Source organism: Aulonocara sp. 'chitande type north' Nkhata Bay, linkage group LG17 (assembly GCF_057382095.1).
Source record: "Aulonocara sp. 'chitande type north' Nkhata Bay isolate Kocher_YH1m ecotype deep benthic linkage group LG17, A_spYH_male_GT1.1, whole genome shotgun sequence".
Classification (NCBI taxonomy): domain Eukaryota; kingdom Metazoa; phylum Chordata; class Actinopteri; order Cichliformes; family Cichlidae; genus Aulonocara; species Aulonocara sp. 'chitande type north' Nkhata Bay.
In genome coordinates, this window is record NC_141360.1 from 41,452,304 (window position 1) to 41,478,799 (window position 26,496).

Consider the following 26,496-nt stretch of genomic DNA (forward strand, 5'->3'; position numbering starts at 1 on the left):
ATTTATTTATTTTACGGCATCATTGTTGTGCATTCTATTTAGTTTAGTGGCATTTTACGTTGTTAAGCACTTTGTGCAGCATGGCCTTTGTGCTATAGAAATAAACTTGACCTTTTTGTGTCTGTTACTTGTGATAAGTGATAATACTTTTTGAAAACTTTATAAAACAGGGTTTTTATGGTCTTGACAACCTGTGAGAACTGCTCACGGATGAAAACAATAATACAAAAACATCACATTAAAATGCACTCTTGTACTTGGTGTCAGTCAATCAAAAGTCCTTAATCACAGAAAATAAAACATTTAAAGTACATAAACCTCGTGAGCTGACATCCAGAGGGGCTAAATAGTCCGTCATGGCCTTATTATCTTATTCTCCATCTTTTTTCTCACTTATTTCTTCTCTTTATCTAACTTTGAACATTACTTTCTCCATGTGTGGAGCTAAACGCGAGCTGCAGCATGCAGACACCATGTGCGCTTGCAAAAAAGTAGCTGGGTGGAGACCCAAATTGCACCCAGCTGTACCCTACACAGTTCACCACCAGATGGTGCAAAAGAGCAAAATCTGGACAATACAGCTCAACAAAGCATCAAATGCAAAAGACCGTTACATTGCTTTTGTTGTCAGTCAGACAACAGTCCGACAGTACTGCCAGACACGGCACCGAGATCTGAGGCAGTTTATCCAGCGGCCACAAATGTCTCTTTGCCGTAAGCGTTGGCCTGTGTTACGAGTTCAAAATTGGGGATGGAAACAAGAGAAAAAACCACAATAACAACACTGGTCCGGCCGGGTTGAGTCAAACGATGATTTTAATGATCACACGCGTGGGAGATGGACACTGATGCAGACAGCCTCAAAATCTCAAAATGGTGGAGCATTGCTCAAACTTTTATAGCGTCTGGTGCCTCCACCTTATCATAAAAAGCCTAAACATTCACATGCTTTCTCTCACACGGCGTCTAAGCTACGACCTTGGCTCCCTGTTTATCTGCTCCTGCTGAGATGGGGCAGAAAACTCCAGCATATTCTGTTCTCTTCTAATCAGACAAATAAGACAATAACTCTCTGCGAACAGTATTTCTTATAACTCAGCAGTATAATGCATCATAAAACAATATCATTCATTCACAATAAGTCAGCAGTTTAATGTAATGCAAATCAGTTTAACTAATGCAATAGTTATCAGCTTCTTCTAATTCAGGAGAATAATGCAAACTAAAACTACATAATAATTCACAATCTTTAATTCGGGGTATAACATGGCATAAAATAACACTACAATCCAACAATTCCCCCTGATGAGGTCATTAAAATAATGACCTCACAAACACCCTTCAATTCAGTGTGGCCGGGTTCATCTCTTCTCACTCCTGAGGTCCTTTGTCCCCCTGAGGGGCGAACCATATGTGGGATGACCTCTATGTTTGCGCAATTCAGATGCAAGAAAAACTATGATTCCAACAGTAGCAGGTCCAGATGACACTCCCCAGTTCTCCCACAGCTTTATTTTGGTGCTACCTTATACCCTTCAGACGTACTCAGACTAGAACCTCTGTCCAAAGAGCTTTTAGCCTTTATTTCATTGCTGCAGCTACCAGTGTCGTCCAGTTGGGTGATCCTCTGCTCTTCATTCTTCAACCTTAGGGGTTAGACAACCCTTCAGTCGTAACACAGATCAGGGGATTATTCTGCCCCGATTTCAAACAACGATCTGTGTATCCTCCAGAAAAAGGAACAGGAAGGTGTCCCCCCCTTTTTTTTTTTTTTTTTGCCCAAAAGCCTCTCGAACTTCGTTGGTCTGGTGTTCCCGGATTTCCGCCAACCCCTTCATGGTTATTGCTGTGTTTATGGGATCCATCCTTTCATGGTGACTAGCTGGAGCCCAAACGCCATGACCCTTGGACCCAGTTGATGTCTCGGCAGTCACTGTGTCTGTCTCTGCTACGGAGGATCCTTGCATCTCTGTGACCTCGTCTGGTGTCTGTTCCTTTCTCTGTAAGAGACAGAAAACCAAAACACCTCTCTTCCTACCCCTAATAATCTAATGTTGTTATCTATTGACCTTCTAGTGATTCAGAATTGGTCTAAAACATTCAGAATGTCCCAAGGACTTATTCTAATCATATCTTATGTGTGTGTAAGCGTGTTTGCATTTAGCCCTCTGCACTCAAAGTCAGTACCTGCAATATATCAGTCCGGACCATCACGCCGAACGAAGCTTATGACCTTCAAGAGACCAGGTGCCAACTCGTTATAAGCACATTTGCAAGGTGTGTCTGAAAATTATTGAAACCCCTCTTTTTAACAAAAGACAAAGAAATTAACAAATCTTCTAAACGCTATTCAGTTCATTTCAATGAGTAATGATTAAACATGAAAGTGATAGTTTATGCTTTTTCACTGATTCTCTAAAAGGTCCGTCTTCTCGGACCGCTATTAGCTTAAGCTTTACCATTCCTAAATTATTAAAGACACAAATGAAGTTATAAAATGTTCAAATAATCCTGGTTTGATGTTAAAGCTCAACTTTCCCCCCCTTTTTTGACACATTCCAATGTGTCAAATCAACGGAGCTAGAACATTCAAAAAAGTTAGGCAGCTACAAAGTTTCCCAGACTCTTAAGGTGATCCGCGTGTAACGTTCTGACTCAGGTATTTAATATTTTAATAAATGTCGTTTAATTAACTGCCACTATTTAAACTAACCTTAAAGACATAATTTAAGAAAAGATCACAAAGAATAACATGATATCAGTGTTTTGTAAGCGCGTGCGGCCTTCTATGCTCGAAGCCTTTCCCCTCAATAGATCAGTCAGACATTCGCGCTGACTGTAGCTATTAACCCTTATTAACTTGAGCACAACTCTACAATGAGCAACAAGTTGCAATATGTATAAAATGATCATGGTTACACCTGCAATGAAAAATTATATCATTATCCTAACACCTGTAAATAGAAGATTCATCAGAAGTTATAACAATCACAGGAACACAGATGTTAGTATAAGGTCAAAAGCTTCAATAAATGATCATCGATGCAATGCTTGTTGCATGATTCTCATACAATAATAATGCCGACATTGAAAATAACAGTAAAACACCCCCTTTTGTCCCGTTTCACTTGACACCTAAACGTTTATAAATGCCTCTTTTATTCTTAATTTTATTTCCCCCTTTTCTCCCCTTTCTGACCACAGCAGGGGGATCTTAGTTTGGAATCAGCCATGAATCCAGCTCACCTGATTCATCAGTGAGCTCCACCATCACTGGCGTCTGACAGGGTGGTGCTGCATACTCTTCCTTTAATGTCACTATTTTCAACCTGTTAATTAGAGTGTTTAAACCTGAAGTCGACTACGTCCACAACAAGTCAATACAGCTGTAAATGTGGCCAATTATCAATCTATTACCAATCAATAACAACAGATAACTTCTATTTTATGCATGCTTTTAATCAACCACTCACCCAGAGGATCTCCAATCCCAGGAAGTTCCTTCTCCTCCTTTAATGAGTCTGTCCTCCTTCCATGCCCTGGTAACTGGTCCATCCAGAGCCATATGATCTCAAATATACATACAACAAGCCAAACCACACCTTGGTCACACCAACCCCCTTTCCACCCCCAAGATGTCCAATGCCATCCTAGTATGGACTGTCAAATGTGGCTTTAACGCTGACTGTCCTGACAATCCATTTTATAACGTTCCTGGTCAGATTTGCCAATCTCTGCACCAGGGTTTTAAACGTTTCGCCATTTTCATTAGGTTTTATTTTTTATTTAGTTTCGACTCCAGATTTTCAATTTTTACCAGTTGTAATTAGTTTTTACCAATTCTTTGCTAGTTTAGTCTAGTTTTTATTTTCTGAAAATCCTTAGTTTCAGTTTAGTTTTATTTGTGTTTTACAAAAATTAAGTGTAACAAAATCTCAGTTCCATCATATCAATCATGCTCTTCTGGTTATCCTTGGGTGTTGAGACTAATAGCTATTAATTCTTGCCGCACCGTGTGGTCCTAATTTTGGTTGAAGTGAATTGATAACCTTTTGAAGGCGATTGTTTCACAGCTTTATTTAGATGTCCCAGTCCTGTTATCTCGGGATACGTCACGCTGCCTTATCTGGGGTTAGCTATTTTCTGGGGATGCGGGCTGAGTGGGGGAGCCCTTCAAGGAGGGGGAGTGTGCTCCCCCTGATGAGGTCTTCTAGGTAAGCTAGGTTAACCTTCTTGTGTGAGCTTTTCAAGTGCACTTTAAGGTTAGTGGGACTTTTAGTTTTATAAATGTCCCTCATGACCCCCTGATGACCCAGTATTTCATTTTTGCACACTGTAGTACACATTTTAGTTTTTGCTTGTAACTCGCATACTCTACTTGCCACTTCTCTAAGTCCTGATGTTTCTTAGAGAGGGCAACAGTACCTTTAAAATTATATCACATGTGTGGGGGTGTGGCCTTGCCAATTGTTTTTCCCACCTTTTCAAAATGGCTGGCGTGCCCACAAGCACATTTTATGGAAGATAGAAAGGTAAGCTTGATATTTAAATGTAAAATGTTTTGTTAAACTCAGATTTTTATTTTATTCAAAAAATAAACATCTAGTAAATAATTTGAGGGGTCTTTAATAATAATAATAATCTTCTCTGCACCCTTGAATAAACATACTTAATATGATCAACATTTTGCTGCTTGTTATTTCACCATCTTATTGAATCAAATACTTCATCCTTATGTGGTTTACGACATTATATTTATCTAAATCTCCACTTTGTCTCTAAATGTTTTAAGAATTTTTCGAGTTCGGGGTCAAATTTTGAGAATTTGACCATAAGTGAAAGTTATGGCGTTATCACCCCCTTTGGGGATTACCTTTTTCCAGTTTTGATGATATTCCTCCCCGTTCTTTATTTTTTCAAGTACCCCTCTTCGGTGGCGAGAAACTGTTGGTGTGATCAAGCGGGTGCTGTAAAAACAAAAGCTCAGGACAGAACAGTCACCAGTCATGTACTTCATTCAAAATTAACAAATATCAAGCTTCATATTGATCCTCTGAGTGTAATGGTACATTTTAATTTGCACTTCTAAAAACAATATTTTCTTTATTTTACTCTTGTTCTTGTGCAGCACCACCCCTCAGCACATGCCCCTGTTATTTTATCTTACTTTTAAAGTTTTGAGTACTTCAAGAAAGCGCCCAAAAGACGGGGACCAGTGTTTATCATTACATATCTCCATTTTTAGTGTGGCTGCCTATCATTCCCCTGTTATTCATAGACCTCGGTGGAGGGTTTTTTGTTTGTTTTTTCTTTATACAATTAATTGACTCTTTACAGTGACCCACTATGGTTAATAATAACATGCTCAGTCATGAGTGGAATCAAACCTTTTCTTCACTTTAGCATTTAACATTCCCAACAATATAATGTGATACCTTAATTAAAACACAGCTACTAAAACACAAATTTCTTAATGCAAACATCAGTAACTCAAAATTAGCAACCAAAGGGTTCAGTCTGCAGTGAAGCTAAAGCCTCCCCCTTTAGTCTCTGTCATTCTTCTGTTCTTGCAAACAAAACAAAGCAAGACAAAACATCCACCCTTCTTTTGCAGGTTGGGTGAATTGTCCGTGGACATCTACTAATCCTAAAGTCGGCACCGTTTTTGTCTCAGTATCAAGTCAGTTAAAACTTTTAGTCGTCAATCCATCACAGTCCAGTCACATGCATACATCCACACACATTCATACCAGAAGTTGCTGATAATGGAGTCTCATGCGCAGCCTATTCAAGGCTCCATCACCAGCAAGATGACGTCATCATTTTAAAGGAAACAGTTCCTTGTTTGTTTTTCCTTCTTTGGACTGGATTGACTCGCTGCAATCCTTTTAGGCTCCGGAATTCTCATTCAATTAGTGTCCCATATAAGTGAATTTTCTCCCAAGCTCACAGACTGGTGACCTGTCTGCCATGTTCCCTGCCTCTTGTCCTATGACAGCTGGGAGAGAAAATGATTTAAAAATTCTGAGGATGTGTGGACGAGTTGTAAAAATGTTCATTTCTTTCTTTGAATTTATTATCATAGGCCATTTACTTAAATTGTTTTAAAGATTAAATTGGCCAACTAATCATCAGCTAATTACTGGCTCGTGTGGCTGTGCTTAAAGCATGGCTGTAGACCCAGGGACATCACTCAGTTTGGGGTAGCCTTAATTTTACTCTCGTTTAAGAAAAAATTTAAAAATGTAATGTAAATGTACCAAGAGCGCACATTTACCATCTGTCTCTCTTCCACAGCATGTCTTTATCCTGTCTTCCTTCTCTCACCCCAGCCGGTCGCAGCAGATGGCCCCGCCCCTCCCTGAGCCTGGTTCTGCAGGGCTCTCACCTGGAGAGTGTTTACAAAGGCCTGCTCAGAAAGCCGTTTTCCTGTAGACTGAAAAGCCTGAATTTCCTCTTTAATGTCTTTGAGGACAATAAATGCTGAGATAAAAGAACATCCACCTGTCGTCAAAACCAGCCACAACCACTGCTGTATCATATTCGTTACATGAAGTTTTGTTGTTGTCAATGTTTTTTGAGTTTGTGAGACTTCTACATCATCAGTGTGATTTTTTTTTTAAAAATAAACTGCCCAATACATTTTAAAGATATAAATTGGAAAAGAAAAATGTCAGATATAGGAAATTAAAACTTGTAAATGCAAATAAATATTGAATTTAAAACCATTTAAAGACTGGTGGAGGTAAACGCTCCACTTTAAAAAAGTACAGCGGCCCCTCATGTATCGCGGGAGTTATGTTCTAAAAATAACCCATGATAGGTGACAGCTCTGTTTTTTTACAATGATTATAGATGTTTTAAGGCTGTCAAACCCGTCACTACACACTTTATACTCTTTTCTCAGACAGACATGAACATTTTCACACTTTATCTCGTGTTTAAAATCTCAAAGTTCAAACCTTCATAGAAAAATAAGTCCAGGATTATAGAATGAAGCCAAAGATCAAACCCTGTTTTCAGGCCAACAACACGGGAACAGAGCAGCTGCCAGAGAATTCAACATTAATGAATCATTAATGAATCAATGGTACAGAAGTAGAGGAAGCAAGAAGAATGAGTTGAGTAAAGTTTGACTTCTCTGACTGTTTTATTTTGCTTAATGCGCCTTATAATCCAAAAAATACGGTAACTTCTACCTTCCTTAAGCATGTCCAGAAGTCCAACTTTTTGTGCGATGGTTAGCATCTTCCTCTGCCTTCTGGGTGCTACTGCAGGAGCCTTTGACCGTGCAAAACGTTTCATCTGCATTGTTGTGTGTGTTGGGGAGAAAACGTACAAACATACAGTGCAGCACTAAAGAGTCACGCTGCTAGCGATGGAAGATTTATGTAAATTTGACAAGCTGAACGCATTCTGTTTTTTGTTTTTTTTTTCTTGCCTGTCCCGTTTGGCTCTTTTGCATCAGAATTGTTGTCTAAAGGCAAAGAAAGATGCCAAACGGATTTACTTTACCAAACTGACCATCCCAGCCTTGCCGTAATGGTCCATTTGATTCACCTTTTATTGTTTATTTTATTTTCACTTACTGAATACGGGACAGACTTGACTGGGGGAAAGAAGGGGAGAAAGAAAGAGGGAAAGAGAAACAGCTGAGAAGAGGGACGGGGGAGAAGGGCAAAAAAACAAAAACCAACAGAACGGGCAGAGAAAAAAAAATGCATATATCAATCACCTGGATCACCTGCTGAGAAAGAAAAAAGAAAGCAAGCAGAAGAGAACAAGAGTAATAGAATAAACAACATCACAATGATATATGTGAATATGACAGTAAATACTAAATATTAAACATTATTGTGCAGCACATAAGATCAACAGAACACAGTGTGCTTTGAGGTAGGAGCCAAAAAGGGTGTAGTTTGTGGGTGTGATCACCCGTGTGTACACCTGTGAGCATGGACGCGCTTGTTTTTTGTTTTTTTAAAAGGTTCCTTCATGTAATGATCTGCTAGAGGGTGTGGGGGGGCCACAGCCCCGTCCTCCAGGGCATGAAGCAGGTATGGAGGAGATCAAAACTCCAGACATCCAGAGGCCCCCAGAACACATTCTGTACTGTACAGGAGACACGGCACGGAGGAGATTGCTTGACAGTGGTCTACAGCCAATCAGGACGCAAAAAAGCCTTCAAAATTACACATAAAAAAATGAGCGAAACAGCGAGGCCGTGAAAGGTGAACCGCTTCATAGCGAGGGAACGCTGTATTCTGGTTATTATTTCATGATTCAGGCTTTAAAGGGTTAAACATACCTGATTACACTTTTTTGTGCTTTTTAACCTTAATTACGACAGTAGAGAGAAACAGGGACCAGGATAGCTCAGTAGGTAAAGTGGTTGCCCCGTGATTGGAAGGTCGGGGGGGTTTGAACCCACTGAACGGATACCTGAGGTACCCTGAGCAAGGTACCGTCCCCACACGCTGCTCCCCGGGCGCTGCACTGGTGGCTGCCCACTGCTTCACTGGGTGAATGGGTTAAATGCAGAGGAGTAATTTCCCTACAGGGACTAACACATACTCGTTGTTGTTGTTGTTATTATTGTTATTATTATTAGGAACACTGAGACCAGGGTGAAGACACGACCTAAATGATCTTCAGATCTGAGTCTCTGCATTAGTCTTCTGGCATATGCAGCATGTGATGCAAAAACAAGTCTGATGAATGAGACACCAGTGAGCTAACTGTTATCTGCACCTCTGTTAAAGTGCACTGAGAAGAATGATTTGTCATATTACATTTACAGGAAAAACAAACACATAAATCCACTCGCATGTCAAACAGCAGAATTGTCAGGAGTAATTCTGGGTGTCATGCACGAGCGTAGCACGAGTAGCATATCTGTATTCTTTTTAAATTCATTAAAGCATTCCTGTCTCTCCCTTCACCAACATCTCCTGCCTCCACCCGTCTCACAGGATGGACATGTTTTTATCAGCAGGCATAGATTTTACTTCACCTGGACCTGCCTCAGGCTGCAGACCCAAACCCCGACCAGTCGAGGCCATCGCTGCTAAATCACTTTTACTGCTGCTATCCCATAATGCTGTGTGTGTGTGTGTGTGTGTGTGTGTGTGTGTGTGTGTGTGTGTGTGTGTGTGTGTGTGTGTGTGTGTGTGCTTTCCAGTGTGGATAAGAGAGAAGATGTGTGTGACGATTTAGACTTTGATGTGTACAAACATCAGTGCTCTTCTCATTTTTTGTCTCTCTGGCTGTTTAGAGTGAAACTGAACTATTGATCGGTAGAAGGTAAAAAGGGGGACACAGTTATGATGCGATCATATGTATTTGAGTTTATTGAACCGTTTTTATCTGGTGAAGTAGTCAACAAATAATCTTTGTTGTTTGCAGGAGTATTTGCCACTTTACATTATTTGCTGTTATTCTTGTTAATATTTGTGTTTTTTCTGATAGAACAATGAAGTTTTCTTATCTTCTTTTCTGCTTTGTTTTCCCTTCTTCTTCTTCTTCTTCTTCTTCTTCTTCTTCTTCTTCTTCTTCACTCGTAGTGACTGTAGTCATTCCTTCAGGCCTGTTAATTGTAACAAGCCACTGTCCCCTGTGAGAGCTTTATTGTACCATCTTGTGGAAGAAAACAGTTACTACAATTAACATTTCTGTCTCTGTCTCCTCAGAGATACAGCAGGCCTGTGAGATAAAGTGAGCCCTCACCTTTGACCTGATTTTAACCATTTCAAACACTCTTCTGATGTAAGTTTGATCTGTCTGTCTCACCGTCCGTCCGTCCGTCTGTCTCATATTATTATTATTTGTCTCCTTTCAGGTGTTAAGCAGCTTTGCTGAACGTGAGTATATCAACACTTGTACGTGTGATTGTAATATCACGTTTGCCACAATGCAAATAATTTTATGTTGTTGACATAAAATTCTCCCACTCTGTCTCAGCTAATTGGATCAGTGCATTTGGCGTTGAGTTTCTGCACAAAGTTACACAAAGTTATGTCAAAGTTGCTTCGATTTTAATACTTGCACAAAGTAAAATAATCATTTTAGCTTCAAAACACTGGACTTTGTTGATGAATATGCTAATTTTAGGACTTCATTTCTATACGTCTGTGCACGTTATTGTTTACTTGTAGTTGTAAATATCCTAATTTAAAGTTGTATGTTCATACTTTGAGTAAATAAATTGATTTAAAGGTGAACACTTGAATTACAGACGTAGAGAATCCACAAATGTGTCGTTGCCCAACGAATGATAGACCTCACTGTTTATTATACTGTTGGAAGAGGTTGAGCAGCCTTACACTTGCATGACTTCACGCTTCATATCGGGTCAGCAGTGAGAAAGCTCTTTCTAAATGCATTTCCTGTCTCAGAGTTTGATGGAGAGCTGGTCGGATGACAGCTGGAACTGTTGTCATAACCGGAGGAATACTGGCCACAGTGATACTTCTGTGTATCATAGCCGTGCTGTGTTATTGTAGACTCCAGGTATGTTTATACTACTTTACTATACTGTATAGTTCATCCTATCTGCTTCTCAGTGGAGCTGCTTTCTTTTAGAAATATAGAAATTAGCCCCAATATCTTTATAAAAGGACACAAAAAAGGACTCGGAAGATGAGGCATTCATTTGTCTTTGAAAAATAGGATTTTTGGACTCTGTAACAGACGCAGTGTTGTCGAGCCACACTATAGATTGAATCCACACAGGAAACAGTTGAAGTTGTACTGAAAGGAAATTATTACTGGGAGCATCCCGGTGGCTTCTTCAGTGTATGTTTATTTGTCAGAAAACCTGAGTTTAGCCACAGCAACGCCTTCTTCTCTCTCTGCAGTACTACTGCTGCAAGAAGAATGGGTCTGACAGCGCCTCCATCTCTCAGCAACACTTTGCCTGCAACGCCTGCAGTGTCTCAGGCCTGGACGGACCCATCGTCACCCCGCTGTCCCTGTCGCCACCGGTGCCGCCCAAATCCTACAAACCCACCAAAACCACCAGGGGGCGACGCAGCTACTGTCCCACCTGCTCACCCTACGACTCGCCCTTTTACATCCGCACTACAGATGAAATGCGCAACGGTGGCGAGCGCATCACCTACATGCCCACGCACTATGACAACCAGGCGCTGTCGATGCCGTTGCCCGCGGTCCGAGGCTCCCTGCTGAGGGAGACGCAGCGAGGTCGGCCTCCTGAATTCTACACCAACACCCGCGCCATCAGCACCGAAGTGTGACCACCCCCTCCTCTCTAACGAAAAAAGAAGAAAAAAAAAAAGAAAATTCCTCCTTGACCTTTGACCTTTACACACACAGATTCCCCTGTGTTCCCTTACACACACCAGCACCACCACTAACACAACCACTAAACAAAAACAAAGGCTGGCTGTTTGTGGAGATTCCTTTATCCCGTTTGTTCGCTGAGAAGATGAAACTGACTATAAAGAGTTCCTTCCTTTATACTCTTAAATTGTACATTTTCATGCTCACTCAGAAAGTAATAATTCTGCGATTCACAGTAGATTAAAGTCCCTAAACCCTGAATTAAGGGTGTGGCTAAACGCTTACACACTCCTTCACTGTCGACTGTTTCCGTGTCTTTACCGACCGAGGGCTATTATAGATAAGTTGTGGGATAATTTTTTTCATGCTACATATCTTCCCAGTGACTGCCATGAAGTAATATAAAGAGGTAAGTAGCAAGTATGAAGCAATTTTATCACAATTGCAAGAAACGATGCCCCGTGTAGTCCTGGGAGGCGTTCAGGTAACGTTGAGGAGGCTGGACGACTGGAGATTTCTCTATGCAAACTACCGCAGCTCTTCATCTCCTTTCAGCGAGTTTCATGTCATCGGTGATATTGTGAAGGGGGTAATATTGGGATTGCTGTGCCCAGCAGTGAGGTGTGATGCTGAGGCACGTGTAGATAGACACGCTGTGAGCATTTAGAAACGGCGGCAGCATTAAAGCTCGAGCTTCCCCTCTGATGTGGAAACCTGTGAACGAACAAAGGATGCCTGAGCCCCCCGAATGCAGCAGTGGGACACGTGAAATGGACTGAATGAAATTCTCTTTACTGACAGAAATGCAAAAAGTTTGAAATGTAAATAGTAACCAGAAAACGTTGGTGACAGAGGGGGAGCGATGCACGCTGGGTGTTTAAAGAGGGATTTACTGATTCGTGCTGTTTTGTCTACGCACTCTTCCTGCTCTCAGAATGATGCAAATATCCACATTCATTGACATTCATGTTGTTTTTCCCCTGTATGGTGAGAAGGTGTGCGTACGTCCTTTCACAGTGCTCCTTTTCTACATGATGCTGTGTTGCTTGCGATAATATTTGCTGTTGTTGTTTTGATATCTGTGTGTACAGCAGGGGTCGGAGGCCTGAATAAGCAGAGCAAGAAACCTGTGTGGGCTGAGAATGTTGGAGAGATCCAAGTATTTAGGAACAAAATCAGATGCACTTTTCTAACCTCTCCTCCAGCCGTGCATAATCAGACTTTATTACCAGCTTCTTAATTACTTTTTCATAATTAAATCAATTTTAACTGCAGTGCCATTATTATGCTGTGCATATTCAACCTTCTGAAAGAATTGGTTTTCTCCAGATTAACTAACACGAGCAAATAAAGAACTAACAGCATATGTACAGAGGTTTCAGTCGGTGGAATGAGCTGAACGACGTGGACATGTCGCTGCCGCTACGATAGTTTTATTGTCATTATTCAATTATTTAGACATTGTATTACCTGCTATCTATTTTACTCTTTACTTAACCAGTAATCTTTGAAAAATATTAAAGAAAATGATTTTTAGAGATGTGGTTAAAACACAAATGAATACAAAAACGGTGTTATTTAATGGTGTTAACTTTTGACAAATAAAAGATTTGTAACTGCTTAAATGGACTTTTTGTGTGGTTATTCACACACACACACACACACACACACACACACACACACACACACACACACACACTATTAGTTAGTTACTGAATACACATCTAAACTGTGCTACATTTGCACATCTTGCTTGTCTTTGTCATGTCTCGTCTATAATATCCTGCCAATAATTTGAACCTGGTTTTCAAAACCACTGCGCACTTTGTCTCTGTCCTGTCTTTGTTTATCGTACAGTTAATATTGTATAGTTATCATTATAGTATTGTACAGTTAGTCATTAGTACCTTTTATCCCTTACTTTACCAACATTCAGCACGTTATTTATTTGTATTTTCTAGTTTTATATCTCTTGGGGATATATTATTATATACTTATAAATGCACCATGGGGGGCTTAGGGTGAAGCAGAATTTCAGTACTCTGTATACTGTCCATACTGCTGTATTGACAATAAAGCTCTTGAATCTTAAATATATATACAAAAGTTTCTTTTCATATAAGGCAGGGGTGTGGCCTGTATATTGACGTGAAGAAATCTAATGCAAGTGCCTTTTTTTTGTTAGGGAGGATTTGTTGGTTGTTGAGTGCAAAGTGCTGCCACGTGTGAAAGAGAGGACCGATGAATCTATGAACACTACATTTTGGGAAATATTTGTGGCTGTTTTCTTGTTTGTTTTGTATCACTTGGACACTAAAGTGACCCTCCAATGAGACGGATGTGCCAGCAGCTCATTTAAGTCTGAGACTCTGATAAAGGAGACAGACTTTCTTGTAATTTTTAAAAAATATTTTTCTTTGGACACTGGCTGCTTTTTCACGAAGTTATTGTAGCTGACCACAGGACTCAGGGGAAGAACCAGGGTTGTATCTACACAGAACAGACGACTTGGCAAAGAGTTTTGTTCACATTTCTTTAGTTGAATCTACAAAAGCTACAGCAGATGAGCAGTATCCAAAAGTCACGTCAAGTCAATAGCAAACAATCCTGAAAAGACCTGACACAGGACCTTAAAGATGCATCTGGCCCTTCAGTCGATCCATCTGTTCACTGAAGCCTCGATGGAAACGGTCTCAGTGGAAGGGCGACAGTCAAGAAGCTGTTTTTAGGAAGGGAAAGAGTGAGGAAAGGTTGAGATATACCAAATTACACAAGAGCTGGACTGTAAATCACTCAGCACAACAGGTCTTATGGAGCGATGGATTCAACTTTGACATTTTTGGTTCTAAATACTTGTTGTCAGTATATCTGGAGATCAGGAGAGGAGAGAGGTACAACAGTGAGTGCCTACAGCCATCTGTAAAACATGCTGGACGCTCTACATCTCAGCCAGTTATGTTCACATCTTTTTAAAAAAATGATGGAATTATGGACTCGGAAAAGTTACCATGCAGCATTTTCTGAGAAGCATCTGATTGGCAGCAGTTTCATTTTGGGTCATGACTATGATCCCAAACACACTGAATGCAGTGAAAACATACCTGGATACAAAAACATAGAGCCTATAGACCTCAACGGGATTGAAACGCTTTTATGTGTAAACTTTGTTTTTACCTTAGCTTATTGTATTTCTGTGTATTATTGCATGTTTTTAGTCAATCGCTGCTTAAAAAAAAATCATATATTTATTCATGCATGCTCAGCTCAGAATCAGTCGAAGGTTTAAGGGCAGAAAAGAAAATGAAGCTTTCAGTAACGTTTTTAATCATGAGCCGCTCTGACCACATGAAGTTTGACCCCCGGGTAATCATTGTCATGAGGCACACAACCACTACAAGATAAAGTCATCAGTTTGCAGAACAAAGTCTTTATTTAGTCTCAGTTTCAGTCAATTGTAACCACGTGTTTAACAAAAACAAAAGTTTGCTTTTATTTTTTGTAATATGGCAATTTTACACGAACGAAGGACGTATAAATATATACAGTTTACTACAGCCAGACTATAGGAGCACGGCGCATGCGTGAGATAACGCTAAAATTCCAAACCGGAAAGCGAGTGATTCCCGAGTGATTCATCTCAAACACACACGATCTTCGTTGCAACTCCAGCAGGCAACTCTGAGGCTCAAAACAAGTAAGTTGACAGCTCTCTTATCAACACTTGTGATCATCGCACTGTCACGTTTACCTTCACAAACTACACGAATGGCGCTTTCCTTCTCCCCCCCTCATTTTCCCTCCGAGTAGTGGTCTGAGTGTGTTGGACTTCGAGCTGGTTAGCGTTAGCCAAACTTAGCTTTAGCTGTTATATGTAGCCTGTCACGTACAGGTACTGCAATGTAAACCCTGCCTTCACCTTTTTGACAACTGGCTACTTGTCTCGAGTTGTGCTGGTGACAAGTTTGTGTTCGTGTCAGCGTGGTGTTAGTGGCTCTGTGGATAAGTTAGCCCGCCTGTCGTTTGCGCTCAGTTAGCTAGTGAAGGAAATCTGTTCGCTTTACAAATGTGTGTTTGACAGCAGCTGAGATGCGTTTCTGGCGTAATGCCATGTCGATGTCGTTCAGCTGTCGTTAAACTGCTGTTTGAAGAAGAAAGCTGCCAAGTATGGCGAGCTAGCCTGCGGTGGTGGTGATACGGGCCTGTAGTCATCATCGGTGAGAGGAGCAGTAACAGTTTACTGCAGTAATTAACGAGAGAATTTCCCCTTAACACGGGAGAAAACATTTCTGAGTGTCAAACCACAAACACTGCCAGGTGAAGGCGGTGCAAAGATCTCCGAGCCAACACCTGAACGTGTCTTATTCAGAAAGCTTTAGCTAAGTGTTCAAACTAATGTGTCTGTACTTGGTCCCAGCTGCTGTTCCCCTGTCTGTCAGCTCCAGGATGACATCATCAGTACAGGACTTTATCCACAAACCGCAGCTGGATGTGTGAGATGGCGCTAGGGGTTTAAAAGATGTAAATGATAAGGGTTTGCTCTGTGAGAGAACACGGGGAGGAGGTGCGATGATACTGCTGTTTTCTAGTTGGCAACATGAGAGGAATATCATGTTTCGTGGCCAGCTGGAGAGGAAAACAAGTGAAGTGGTGTGTCAGTGTTTTCTGATTAAAGGCAGCACGGTAGCATGGGGGTCAGCCTCACAGCAGAGCCAGGTTCTAACCCTGGTGCCTTTCTGTGTACACTCTGCATGATCTCCCTCTCTACTCTGGCTTCCTCCCACAGTCCAAGGACAGGGACTCAGTGGGGTTCGGTTGATCGGTGATTCTAAATGTGAGTGCAGCTGGTCGTCTGCCTCTCAGTCCTGTGACACACTGGTGACCTGTCCAGTGTGGACCCCGTCTTTATGCTCCATCCTCCCCAACAACCCTGAATTGGATAAGCAGAAGAGAACGGATGATTAAGGAAAGAGCCGGGCTCTTTACTACAAAGGACATCTAATGCCTTTGTTTGTAATTCTTTGCAGATTCACCAGTGAACTCGTGGGTGCTGCTGTGTGAAGCAGCTGATTATCACGTCCTGATATGCATTTTTATTTTCTGTTGTTTTTAGCTAGATCCACGTGTCTCCTGGGACTGGACTTGGCTTCATCATTGTTATTGTGATACAAACGTCCGTTTTTCATGTGTTCCTGTAAAAAGCGTTGTTTCCTCAAATACAACGTTATTGTCCCGTCGTCCGAGTCAATAAAGCCGCTTTTACTGAGTACCGGGGAACTGCACATAGTTCCTCAGATTCAGAGTAATTCCCAGTTGGAGTTAACAAAATATTTTGGGGTTTTTATTTGCCACGTGGGATGTGTGGAGTCATCAGATGGGAGTCTTTATGGGAAAAAGACTTAACTAGGACAACCTGTAACAGAATCTTTTTGGACGTACAGGCACACACGTATAACGTGATAACTGTCAGATTAATCAGTGATAAAAAGATTGTAAAATTTTATTGACATGGAGAAAAACGGGTAGTATTTAACAACAAACAAGCTTCTGTATGCTTTAACTGGCGTAGGCTGTTAAAGCATACAGTAAACTGGAATAAACAAGTGACAGGCTGGGCTTTGTCCCTGGCTTCAAACCAAGGGTGTTTCTTTGGCTTACTTTAAAAAGTGTTTTAACACAGCGGCCCTGAAAGCTAACCAGTATAACTGGAACAATTGGCCCTTTAGATTTACTAAAAAGCTCTTGATGTGCTGCTGTGATGTACAGTGTTCAGCACATGAAGTGTGAAACCCTGAACGTCCTGCGTGCTGGTTGAGGTAATTTTGAAAGTGCTATAAACAAAAACGTACAAGTTGCATGAAAATAACTGTGGTGTCAGACCTAACGGGAAGTGATTCAGTGACAGGTGTCAGGTGTCACTTTCACCAGCAAACTCCAGAGCTCTTTAACTTAATTTTGTCTGTGTGGAGATGTCTCAGTCATGTTCAGATGTCAGACCTGGCTCTGGTTACTTGTATCAATGAAATCAATCAGCTTGCCCTGCTGGCCTTACAGGAACATGGATACAGGGAAATGAACTATTTGTCAGTGTGAATGCCACACCCAAATCCTAGAAAGAGACTACCTGGTCAGACACGAGACACCTGTCCAACACGTACCCAGTTAGCAGTTTTTATATGCTTGATTATAACACAGGTGCACTGGCTGAAATGTAGATGCAGGCAAATGACTGCACGTAAAGGAAACACGGCTTATCTGCTCTTAAAATAGTAACCCTAACCTAACCCTTTCAATGTATTATGTTTTGTACCAGGTTAACAGGTTTGCTGTGGTGCAATGGCAGGTTTATTCAGCGCGCTGATGGCACTTAATCTTTCTGTCAATGACAGGAGGCAAAGGAGCAGACGGCAGGTTGGCCACGTCGTCTAAAACACAATAAGTTATGCGATGGAGACATGTTGCAATGATAGCTGCAGCTAAAGATGCCAAAACACATGGAAGAGCTGGGATTAGACGAAGCCAATCCTCAAATGAAGTGTCACGAGTGTTTGTGTCCACCATCCTCCAGGATGTGGGGTCGGGTCACACGCTGTAGATAAAAATGTTGTATCTGCGATAGAGCAGCAGGGTCCTCACTCACCCTTACAGACATATTGTGGCTGGTGAGCCCAGCTCATGTGGGCGCAGTCTGTCCAACCCACTGGCAACTCACAGTTTCCATGCAGGCAGTTGTTGGTATCATCCGGGACAGTGCTGAACAGGCTGGTAATGACTGGGTGCAGATTTCTGGAAGGGATGTTTCAGCCCGAGCAGAAACGGCACAATGTGTAGGAAGTAAGGTTTGAAATGACCAACTGGCTTACTGATCTAAAGTTAGATCATGATTGATAAATTAGTCAGCAGTCATAAGCTTTTTTTTTTTTTTTTTTAACCTCAGAAGCTTCTTAAATGTTTGGTTTTATTTATGAAAGATTTTGTTGACAAATACAGGAGAGTCTGTGCTGCTTTGTCTTGTACTTGCACAGTGATGATTAATAGTGTGTGATTCAGCATGAGTAAGTCCGACACAAGCAAAGGAGGCTTTTGCTATAAATGACAAACTTTCTCAGTGCTGTCTGTGTTTCACTGGTTCTTCTCACTGCAGCTACTTCCGTAAGCCAGTCAATGGGAGTGTCGTCTGTGCTTTGTGTAACTGAATAAGTCTGAATGGAGCACATGACCCTGTTGCTTCTCTAGTGCTTGCTTGTGTCTGTGTGCACATGCATGTATGAATATAATTTGCCTGGGTTAGCGTGAATGAGTGCCTTCTGTCTGCATGTAATCGTTTCACTCTGTGTGAATGAATAACCTCTTTCATTACTATGACGATGTGCATTTGCCAATTTGAAGGCTTGGGTCCACCCTGCACCTCGCCCCCGAGCCCCACAGTGTCATCATAAATGCAGCAAAACCCCGCTAGATACAATAGATTTAAACGATGCATTGGTGTTGGGTTTGCCTAAGGTGACGTCTAACTTTATGAAGTTTAAAATGATACAGAAAAACACATGCAGGTTACAATTATACAAAACAGAGAAAAGTTTCAGTTGCATATTTAAACTAATTAATTTTATGCTGTTTAGCTGCAGATAATAGAGCAAATGGTTCACTGATTCCCAAAATAGTTTCCTTTTTGGGAGTCAAGTGTGACCGGCTGTTTTTCAGCTCGGCCTGACTGCTAATGAAGGTGTTACCTTTTATGTAAACAGTTGCACAAGCGTAATTGTGCGCTGAAGAATGCGAGTGTGTTATCTGCGCTTGCATATAACCGCATATCAACGAGCTCTGCATGTGGCATGCTCCTTTGTGTTGTTCAACAACTCCCAGGGTGTGACATGCAGGGCTGGCACAGAGGTCCAGACTGTGTTTGTGGGTGCTTGTGGTTAACACACGTGTCCACAAATGCAAAGTAAAAAGGGCATTGGATAGAAACGAATGCTAGCCTAACAAGAAGTAATCACCAGCCAGAGTAATCTGTTGTTTAGCTAGCAGGAAAAACTCAATTGTGCTGAATCACAGCCCATGAAGTTTGCTCCATAAAAGGGTGTGAGGGAAGTAGTTTAGAGATTACTGTCAATATTTCTTTGGTTATGACAGAGTAGTAGTGCAGCAGAAAGAAAGAAAGGGGCTGAATGATAAAGATGCCCGAGTTCAGCATGTTTGTCTTAAACATGTGGACATTAAGGAAAGCCCAACGAGCCCGTTCAGCTGCCAGCCTGGCCCGTCAGCGACGCTCTCAGTGGCACATGAGAGATTTAAGAGATTTTAATCACACCCCAAGGGCATGCAAACAATCTTAGGAATTTAGCAACTGCAGATCTGAGGTTAAGTTTACAGATTTTCCAAACTACTAGGCAAGGATTAAGTCAAAGATGATAAGGTGCCTGGATTAGGGTCTTGAAACTTTATGTCTTGGGTTGCAAAACTGTGGTTTCGTGTTGCCTTGTGTGTTTAAATGCATCGCAGGCTTTCAAAATCTAAATGCTGTTTACCAAACTGTAAGAAGAGCAGCTGAATGGTCTTGTGTTGCTCTGTTCGTTGTGTATGCAGGATACCTTCCTTTGGAGCTGGGCACACAGGAGGGAAGGGGAGAGCTTCACCCTGTTCTCCCTGGCCAGCCCTCAGGAAAGCGGCTAGCCATGGATGACAACTCCTCACTGGGCAAAGTCAGCAGCTCCACTGAGTCCGTGGCCACCGTCACTAGTGAGGAGTTTGTTCTGGTGCAGTCCAGCTCTGCAGGCTCACCGCAGGGCTCCGAGGGAAAACCAAGACTCAAGGTCGGAACCGCATATGGATGCAATTTCATATTTAACCGATTTCTTTTTTTGGCTGCCTGGAAGCTGAGCACATTTGAGCATCATTGTCCTTCTGGTTTTACAAATCCGCTTTTTGCTGTGCCTGGGTTATCACCAGTTTGATTAGTTTTATCCCCACTCATCGGGACTGTTTATACCTGCATTTGTATGTAATTCTGTGGATGTCAGCTGATTAAATCCGTTAAAGACAGACCTCTTTGTTTGGTTTGTCACCTTTGCTCCACCCCGTTTTCATCTCTCCTTGTTCCTCTTTAAACTTTCACATTCTGTGTTGCTTCTTTCTCACTAAGATGTCTTGGAATGGGAGTGAACAGCTGGAAAAAGCTATGGAGGAGGTGTTGGATGATGATGATGAAGTGAAGGTGGAGAAGAGCAATGTGGAAAAGATGGAGAAGCACAAGGAACCAGAGAGCCGAGTCCTACAGACCCAGCCTGCAGGTACACATTCAGGTCTGTTTTTTCCATTCTCCCAGTCGCAAAGCATTGATATCAAGTTAAGTGTATAATATACTGTAACACTGATACTTGGACATTTCCAGTATTCTCCTGAAAGGTAACTTGTTTAATCAAAACGTACCAATGTCATTGTTACTGGATGGATGGTGTATACGGTCGTCATGTTCTGTAAAGCTTATCTTTATAACGTCGTGGGACAGTGATTATTATTTATTGCAGTGATGTGAACACACTCAGTGTTTGTTCGCTGTAAACGCTGCAGAACAAAAGAAGTAATGTTTCCACATTCTTGCTTTGAAAACATTAATTTGTGTGCTGCACACACACAGGTGTGTGTATTCATAGCTGCCTACCCTAACCATCAAACATGACTGCCTAACCTAACTGTAACCCTGACACAAAAAACACATTTTGAGTCTGAAAAATGTCTTCAAACTTGTGTTAGCAGAATTTTGTCCCCATAAGGGCTGTCGGCCCCACGAGCATGGTAAACCTCCAATTGTTGGTCCCCACAAAGATATGTAAACACACACATCCAGTTTTAATGATATCAGATTAGCAAGGCTGCTATCTGAACTCTGATGTTGCTTTAACCATGTGTGCATTAGCAAGGACATTTTGCTTTGTACATGGAGGAAAGAAAAACTTTCGTTAGTAAAGAAATGAATATTTATTAACCTTAAATATGCTCTCTTAAGGAGAGGTCAGTGAGTACAGAAGTAAATCAAAGCAGAGATATCGACTTAGGTGACGTTTTATATATTTAGAAAGCTAAAATTATTATTATAAATATATATTTTGAACTTTCGGATGTTGCCACTTCTGAGACTTTGACCCTTGATACTGATACTTTGGTTCAACAAACACTCTGAAGCAGTGTTTACACTTCCAGCCATTAGCTGACAAAGGTCCTTGTTGGAACACAACGTCAGGCTGGTTTTTAACCTGCCAGCTCCGTGGTGAAAAGCTCACGGGACGGCAGTGATGTTTAAAGTGTGCAGATTATAGTGCAGAACATTCACGACTGCTGGGTTCCTCGTTCCCTTGGCTAAACCACACGGGATTATTTCCATGCTTTGGCATGTCTTAATGTTTTGGCAGCCAGTGAGTGCAGGGACCAACCGATGGGCCACATTAAACATCTTCACTGACACCCACCTTACACGTACAAAACAATATTCAGTCCCATAAATCCATACTTTGTTCTTATTGTTTCGTTCATTTTCCAAGCTGCCAGTGATTCTGAAGCAGTGTTGCTGCACAGCTGCAGAGGGAGCGAAGAGGAATTGGTTTGCATGATGTAGCATAAGAGCCACTCAGCAGTGGAAGCCCAGCTGCAGCTTGCATTGTTCTGCTTCCTGTTTGCAGAGTTTCAAAGTTCCGGGTTAAGTCCTTTTAGAGAAGAACCCCCCCCTCCCCACAACTTCCTGTATCACTCTTCCTCACCTTCTTTTCATCTTTACTTCTTCTCAGTGTTTTTGTGGTTTCCTCTCTGCTATTTTTACATGCTAGTGAAACAGCTGTTATACTGACACGGGTCAACAGAAAAATAAACACCAAAAACCTTCATGTCCGTTCACAGAAGCATGTCCACCACCACAAAGCCCAACGGTCCTGGAGGAGGACAGTGTGCAGTTCAACAAGCTGTCCTACCTGGGTTGCACCTGGGTCAAAGCCCCTCGTAATGAGGCGGAGGCACAGAGGGCCATGGCCACCCTGCGAGCTGAAAGCGCCATCCCCATCCCCATCACGCTGCATGTCCCCTGTGGTCCTGAGGGCTCTGTCAGGTCAGCCAGACTGTACAGATAAGTGAGATGAAGTGAAACGTAGACCTAGTGATGAAACTCGTTAGAGGACGCTCCTGTTTATGTACATCACAGATGAATACATTTATAAGTCTGTGCTTTTACACTGAAAGTCTGAGAATGAATTGTGAATCTCCAGGGTTGTGGACCAGGCTACAGGCATAGAGATTGCCTCCTTCCCGATCTACAAGGTGCTGTTCTGTGCTCGAGGTCAAGAGGGCTCTGTGGAAGGTGACTGTTTTTCCTTCACCGAGAGTTACCGGAGCTCGGAGGACTTCCAGATTCATGTTTTCTCCTGCCACATCAAGGAGGCTGTGAGTTTTCTACTTCTTGTGACAAACTGCAGCATCAAACGTATTTTACTCCACAAAGACCCTCCTGTTGATGCAGCCAATGAAATAATTGATTAATTGACTGCTTTGAGCAGACACCAACATAATATTGTACCTTTACTGACTGACAGACAGACACTGACGCACTCTTCCTACAGCCTGCAAGGTTTTTGACCATTTCATGATATTCCATATTTTTGGGCTGCAAACTATGGCTGTCTTAGAACGGCTGTGAGATGTGTGGGTTGTCGTGTTGCAGTGATTTACCCACATAGTGTAACAAAATGGAAAAGTGAGCGCTGTACTCTTTAAAGAGAAGTGTGAATGTTGGGTTGTTGGACCTTTTGTGTTGTCCAGAAGCTGCAGACGAGGGTTTCGCGAGCAGCTTGGAGGTGGTTTGCATGTTCTACCTACACACAGACTCTAAAACAAGAACTTCACTGGACGACTGAAGGTTCAGCACATTTTTAGGGCTTTTGCAGCCGTGCAAGTTGAGAGGTGCTCTGAACAGGAAATCATGTTATTACAAATATTTTGTTTGTGTTTTGTATATGTGCTGTATTTTGATGTAAACATACCACGGAATTAGAAGTACTGACACTATTCAACCAGCTGAGGGCGCTGTTGTCTTTTTTCTTGCTCGGCTCTTCATTTGTGTATACAGAGTTATTTATTTGATATCTGTAGCTGATCCATACGTGATCACTCATGCTGTCTTTTTAATCATCTTTACCTGCAAAGCTTCCTCCGTCACTGACCATCTTCTCTTGTCCTCGTCCATCCAGGTCAGTCGTATCTTGTACAGCTTCTCTACGGCCTTTCGGCGTTCTTCACGACCAGCAGACATCAGAGACACGACGCTGTCCAGTCCACCTGACGGTGATCTCTATACCTTCACTGTTACATTGGAGATCAAAGAGGATGATGGCAAAGGCAACTACAAGTACATGATCACACGTGCAGAAATACACCTGCATTTCTCCTCTCTTCATCACAGGACTGTCAGGATGACAGATGTTGGGAAAGATTTAATGTATTTTATCACCTGCAAAGAGCATAAAGCTGATAATCTTAAATCATCTTATTACACGTAGAGATCAATTTTCATTTTCATGCTGTCTTCTGGTTTCTGAGATGGGATGAAGTGAAGAGACTGAACGGAGGACTTGTAATGTTTTGTCAATCACGCTCAGATTATTATAATTTCCCCAGAGAAAAGATCAGGAAAATAAGTTTACAGATGGCACTAACATGAGCATTATTGCACATGCAGTCATCTGGACTTGTGTAGTAATTCATCCTTCTTGCTCCCTACAGCCCCGTGCCCAAGGACAGAGAAAAGTTCTACTTCAAGCTGAGACAGTCCGTCCAAAAGAAGGTCGTGGTTTCAGTCCAACAGATGTGTAACAAGGAGCTGGGCATCGAGAGGTGAGCAGCACCCCGCTGCACTTATTCCCCGATCTCCTTAAATGTAATCTTAGCCTTCAGCTTTTAGTCCACTGTCACTTCAGGATAAGTAACAGCATTACAGACTTTATGGAAGTCTTATTGGTTAAGCTCCAGTGTGAGGAGACGTCCTTAAATGGTCATGTATGCTTGTCTGGGTCCTCCGGGGGACAGCGAGCAGCAGTCGGAGCTGTGCGCTGTTATAGTCAAAGCAGGCAGGAGTTACACAAATATTCAGTGCATGATAGAAAGTAGTCTCCTGTTCTAACTTTTCTTAATTCTGGATGTTGGAGTTTGTTCTGGTGGTTGTTAATCATTGTTCACCAACACCATCTTACTGAGTTACTAAGCTTTAGCATTTCATACCGTGTAAAAGTGCAGTTTGACTCATTGAGCTGTTTGCGTCGCCCGGTTTCTTGCCCGTCTCGACTCTGCAGACTGAATGCAGGCTGCATCTGTGCAGCTCGCTGATATTGATTTGTGGATTGAACTTCCTGCGTCTTCCCTCCAGGTGTTTTGGGATGCTGCTGAGTCCAGGACAGAAAGTCTGCAACAGTGACATGCATCTACTAGAGATGGTGAGTAGCACAAACTCTAACTCGGCTCGCTGTGAAACCAGAAGATTGTTACAAGAAAATAATCCACCAGTTAATCCGTACGCAGGAATCGATGGGGAAGAGCTCTGACGGGAAGGCCTACATTATCACAGGAACTTGGAACCCCAACATGGCGGCCTTTCAACCACTGAATGAAGACACGCCTAAAGGTTATTACTCCTTTTCTTTCTTTTCTCCTTCTAGCTTGATGTGACCTGTTTTAGTTTGTAGAGGATAAAGTTTCAACACTGATCCGAGATACTTTATATGTTGCAAAGCCAACAACCGGGCTGCGTTTGCATTCTTGCCCTGAAAACGCCGCACAGCATAACAGCCCACGAGTACCTGTTTACTAGCCTTACAAACATGTGTATAAAATAAAAATACAAATGCAACAGGATTTATTTCCATACATTACTGTCGGTGTGACTGCTAAAAGCTCAAGGTCACATTTGGGAAAGCGCTCGCACTGGAGTGGGTGTGATAATTGCCTTAATCCATTCTGTGCTGTGTGGAAGCTGGCCGTGTGACCTACGGCTTGGCATGTTTTACATGTGGACGCATAAACAAATTGTGTCGAGCATCAGAGGTAACTGAGCTTTGGACGCTCACAAGAAATCCAATTAAAAGCAGCTTTCTGACTTGTCCTGCAAGTGAAACCTGCAGGTTTTAATGCAAGTTGATGTTGATGGAGGTAGTGAAGCTGAGCTCTGTACAGCTGAGCATCAATCTAGCTCTGTGCTAATTTTTAGTGACGTGTGGAGCCCTGTGCCGACCCTTTAAAAAGACAGATTAGAGGAAAATCGTATTTGAAACGTCTCATTATCGTGCATTTTGTAACGGTGTGGAAGTCTCGGTGCACGTGAGGCTTATGGACTTCTTTTAATAACAATCTGTGCAGTCAGGAGACTTAATCAACCATAGCTCAACTCCCTGCTGTGACGCTACGTCTCTTGCCTCGTTGTCCTTTTGTCTCCAGAACAGAAACATTAAGTGATTTGTTCATTTGGAGCTTTTTGTTATGAAGTTGTTGTTGCATAAATCGAAACATCAGTTTAGAAGTGGTTGGTTAAGCTTTGGGTTTAGTTAGTAGTGTAAACTTTTCACTGAACAGTTGAACTTGCAGACATGTTGGGAACTTGGAGTGCTTATCCACCAGGGGGTGTGGCCTCCCTGCAGGATGTGTGGATTGTCTGCCTCACAGTAGAGCCCAGCACATGTGCATGTCTGGATTCATTGAGTGAGATTTGACTGAAGTTGCTGTTGTCTGTTTTCTGGGAAAGGGGAGCTGATGTGACGTGCCTGGTTTACCATTTAAAAACAATGAGAACACACCGATGCGCTGAATGCTTTGAAAGCTGAGCTATAGCTGACCGCCTTAAATGTCACCTGCAACTCTGCAGCTGTAACAAAGAAAGAGACGGCACCAGTGTCTCATCATGCTTGCTTTTCCTGCAGATAAACAGGTCTTTATGACGGTGGCGGTGGACCTGGTGGTGACCGAAGTGGTGGAGCCAGTTCGCTTCCTGTTGGAAACTGTAGTCAGGGTCTATCCGTCAAACGAGCGCTTCTGGTACTTCAGCCGCAAGACCTTCAGTGAGACTTTCTACCTCAGACTCCGACAGGTATCTTTACTGAAACTTACAAAACCTCCCACATGTGCTTGTTTCCTTATAACAGGAGAGTGTGTAGATGACGTCAAAGCTTA

General features: G+C 42.1%; 2 protein-coding genes across 8 annotated transcripts in view; both read left to right on the top strand.

Annotated features, from left to right (window-relative positions):
* fam163ab (family with sequence similarity 163 member Ab) overlaps positions 1 to 12,913 on the top strand; it is a 47,557-nt gene extending 34,644 nt beyond the window's left edge. For 3 of the 6 annotated variants that reach the window (XM_086269928.1, XM_086269925.1, XM_086269926.1), the window contains 4 exons: positions 9,690 to 9,714; positions 9,839 to 9,860; positions 10,395 to 10,509; positions 10,857 to 12,913. In XM_086269928.1, coding sequence (XP_086126054.1) covers positions 10,417 to 10,509; positions 10,857 to 11,255 — 492 coding nt within the window. In that variant the 5' untranslated portion in view covers positions 9,690 to 9,714; positions 9,839 to 9,860; positions 10,395 to 10,416 and the 3' untranslated portion in view covers positions 11,256 to 12,913. Of the gene's footprint in view, positions 1 to 9,689; positions 9,766 to 9,838; positions 9,861 to 10,394; positions 10,510 to 10,856 lie in introns of all 6 variants that reach the window. The other 3 variants (XM_086269929.1, XM_086269927.1, XM_086269930.1) reach the window with 2 other exon arrangements.
* A 1,966-nt stretch (positions 12,914 to 14,879) lies between these two features.
* The window catches only part of rabgap1l (RAB GTPase activating protein 1-like), a 95,276-nt gene continuing 83,659 nt past the window's right edge, over positions 14,880 to 26,496 (top strand). Inside the window, exons 1-10 of one of the 2 annotated variants that reach the window (XM_086268310.1) lie at positions 14,880 to 14,995; positions 19,888 to 20,114; positions 20,444 to 20,603; positions 22,192 to 22,396; positions 22,554 to 22,728; positions 23,532 to 23,689; positions 24,064 to 24,174; positions 24,704 to 24,770; positions 24,856 to 24,958; positions 26,247 to 26,413. In XM_086268310.1, coding sequence (XP_086124436.1) covers positions 19,977 to 20,114; positions 20,444 to 20,603; positions 22,192 to 22,396; positions 22,554 to 22,728; positions 23,532 to 23,689; positions 24,064 to 24,174; positions 24,704 to 24,770; positions 24,856 to 24,958; positions 26,247 to 26,413 — 1,284 coding nt within the window. In that variant the 5' untranslated portion in view covers positions 14,880 to 14,995; positions 19,888 to 19,976. The remainder of the gene's footprint in view (positions 14,996 to 19,887; positions 20,115 to 20,443; positions 20,604 to 22,191; positions 22,397 to 22,553; positions 22,729 to 23,531; positions 23,690 to 24,063; positions 24,175 to 24,703; positions 24,771 to 24,855; positions 24,959 to 26,246; positions 26,414 to 26,496) is intronic. The other variant, XM_086268311.1, reaches the window with a different exon arrangement.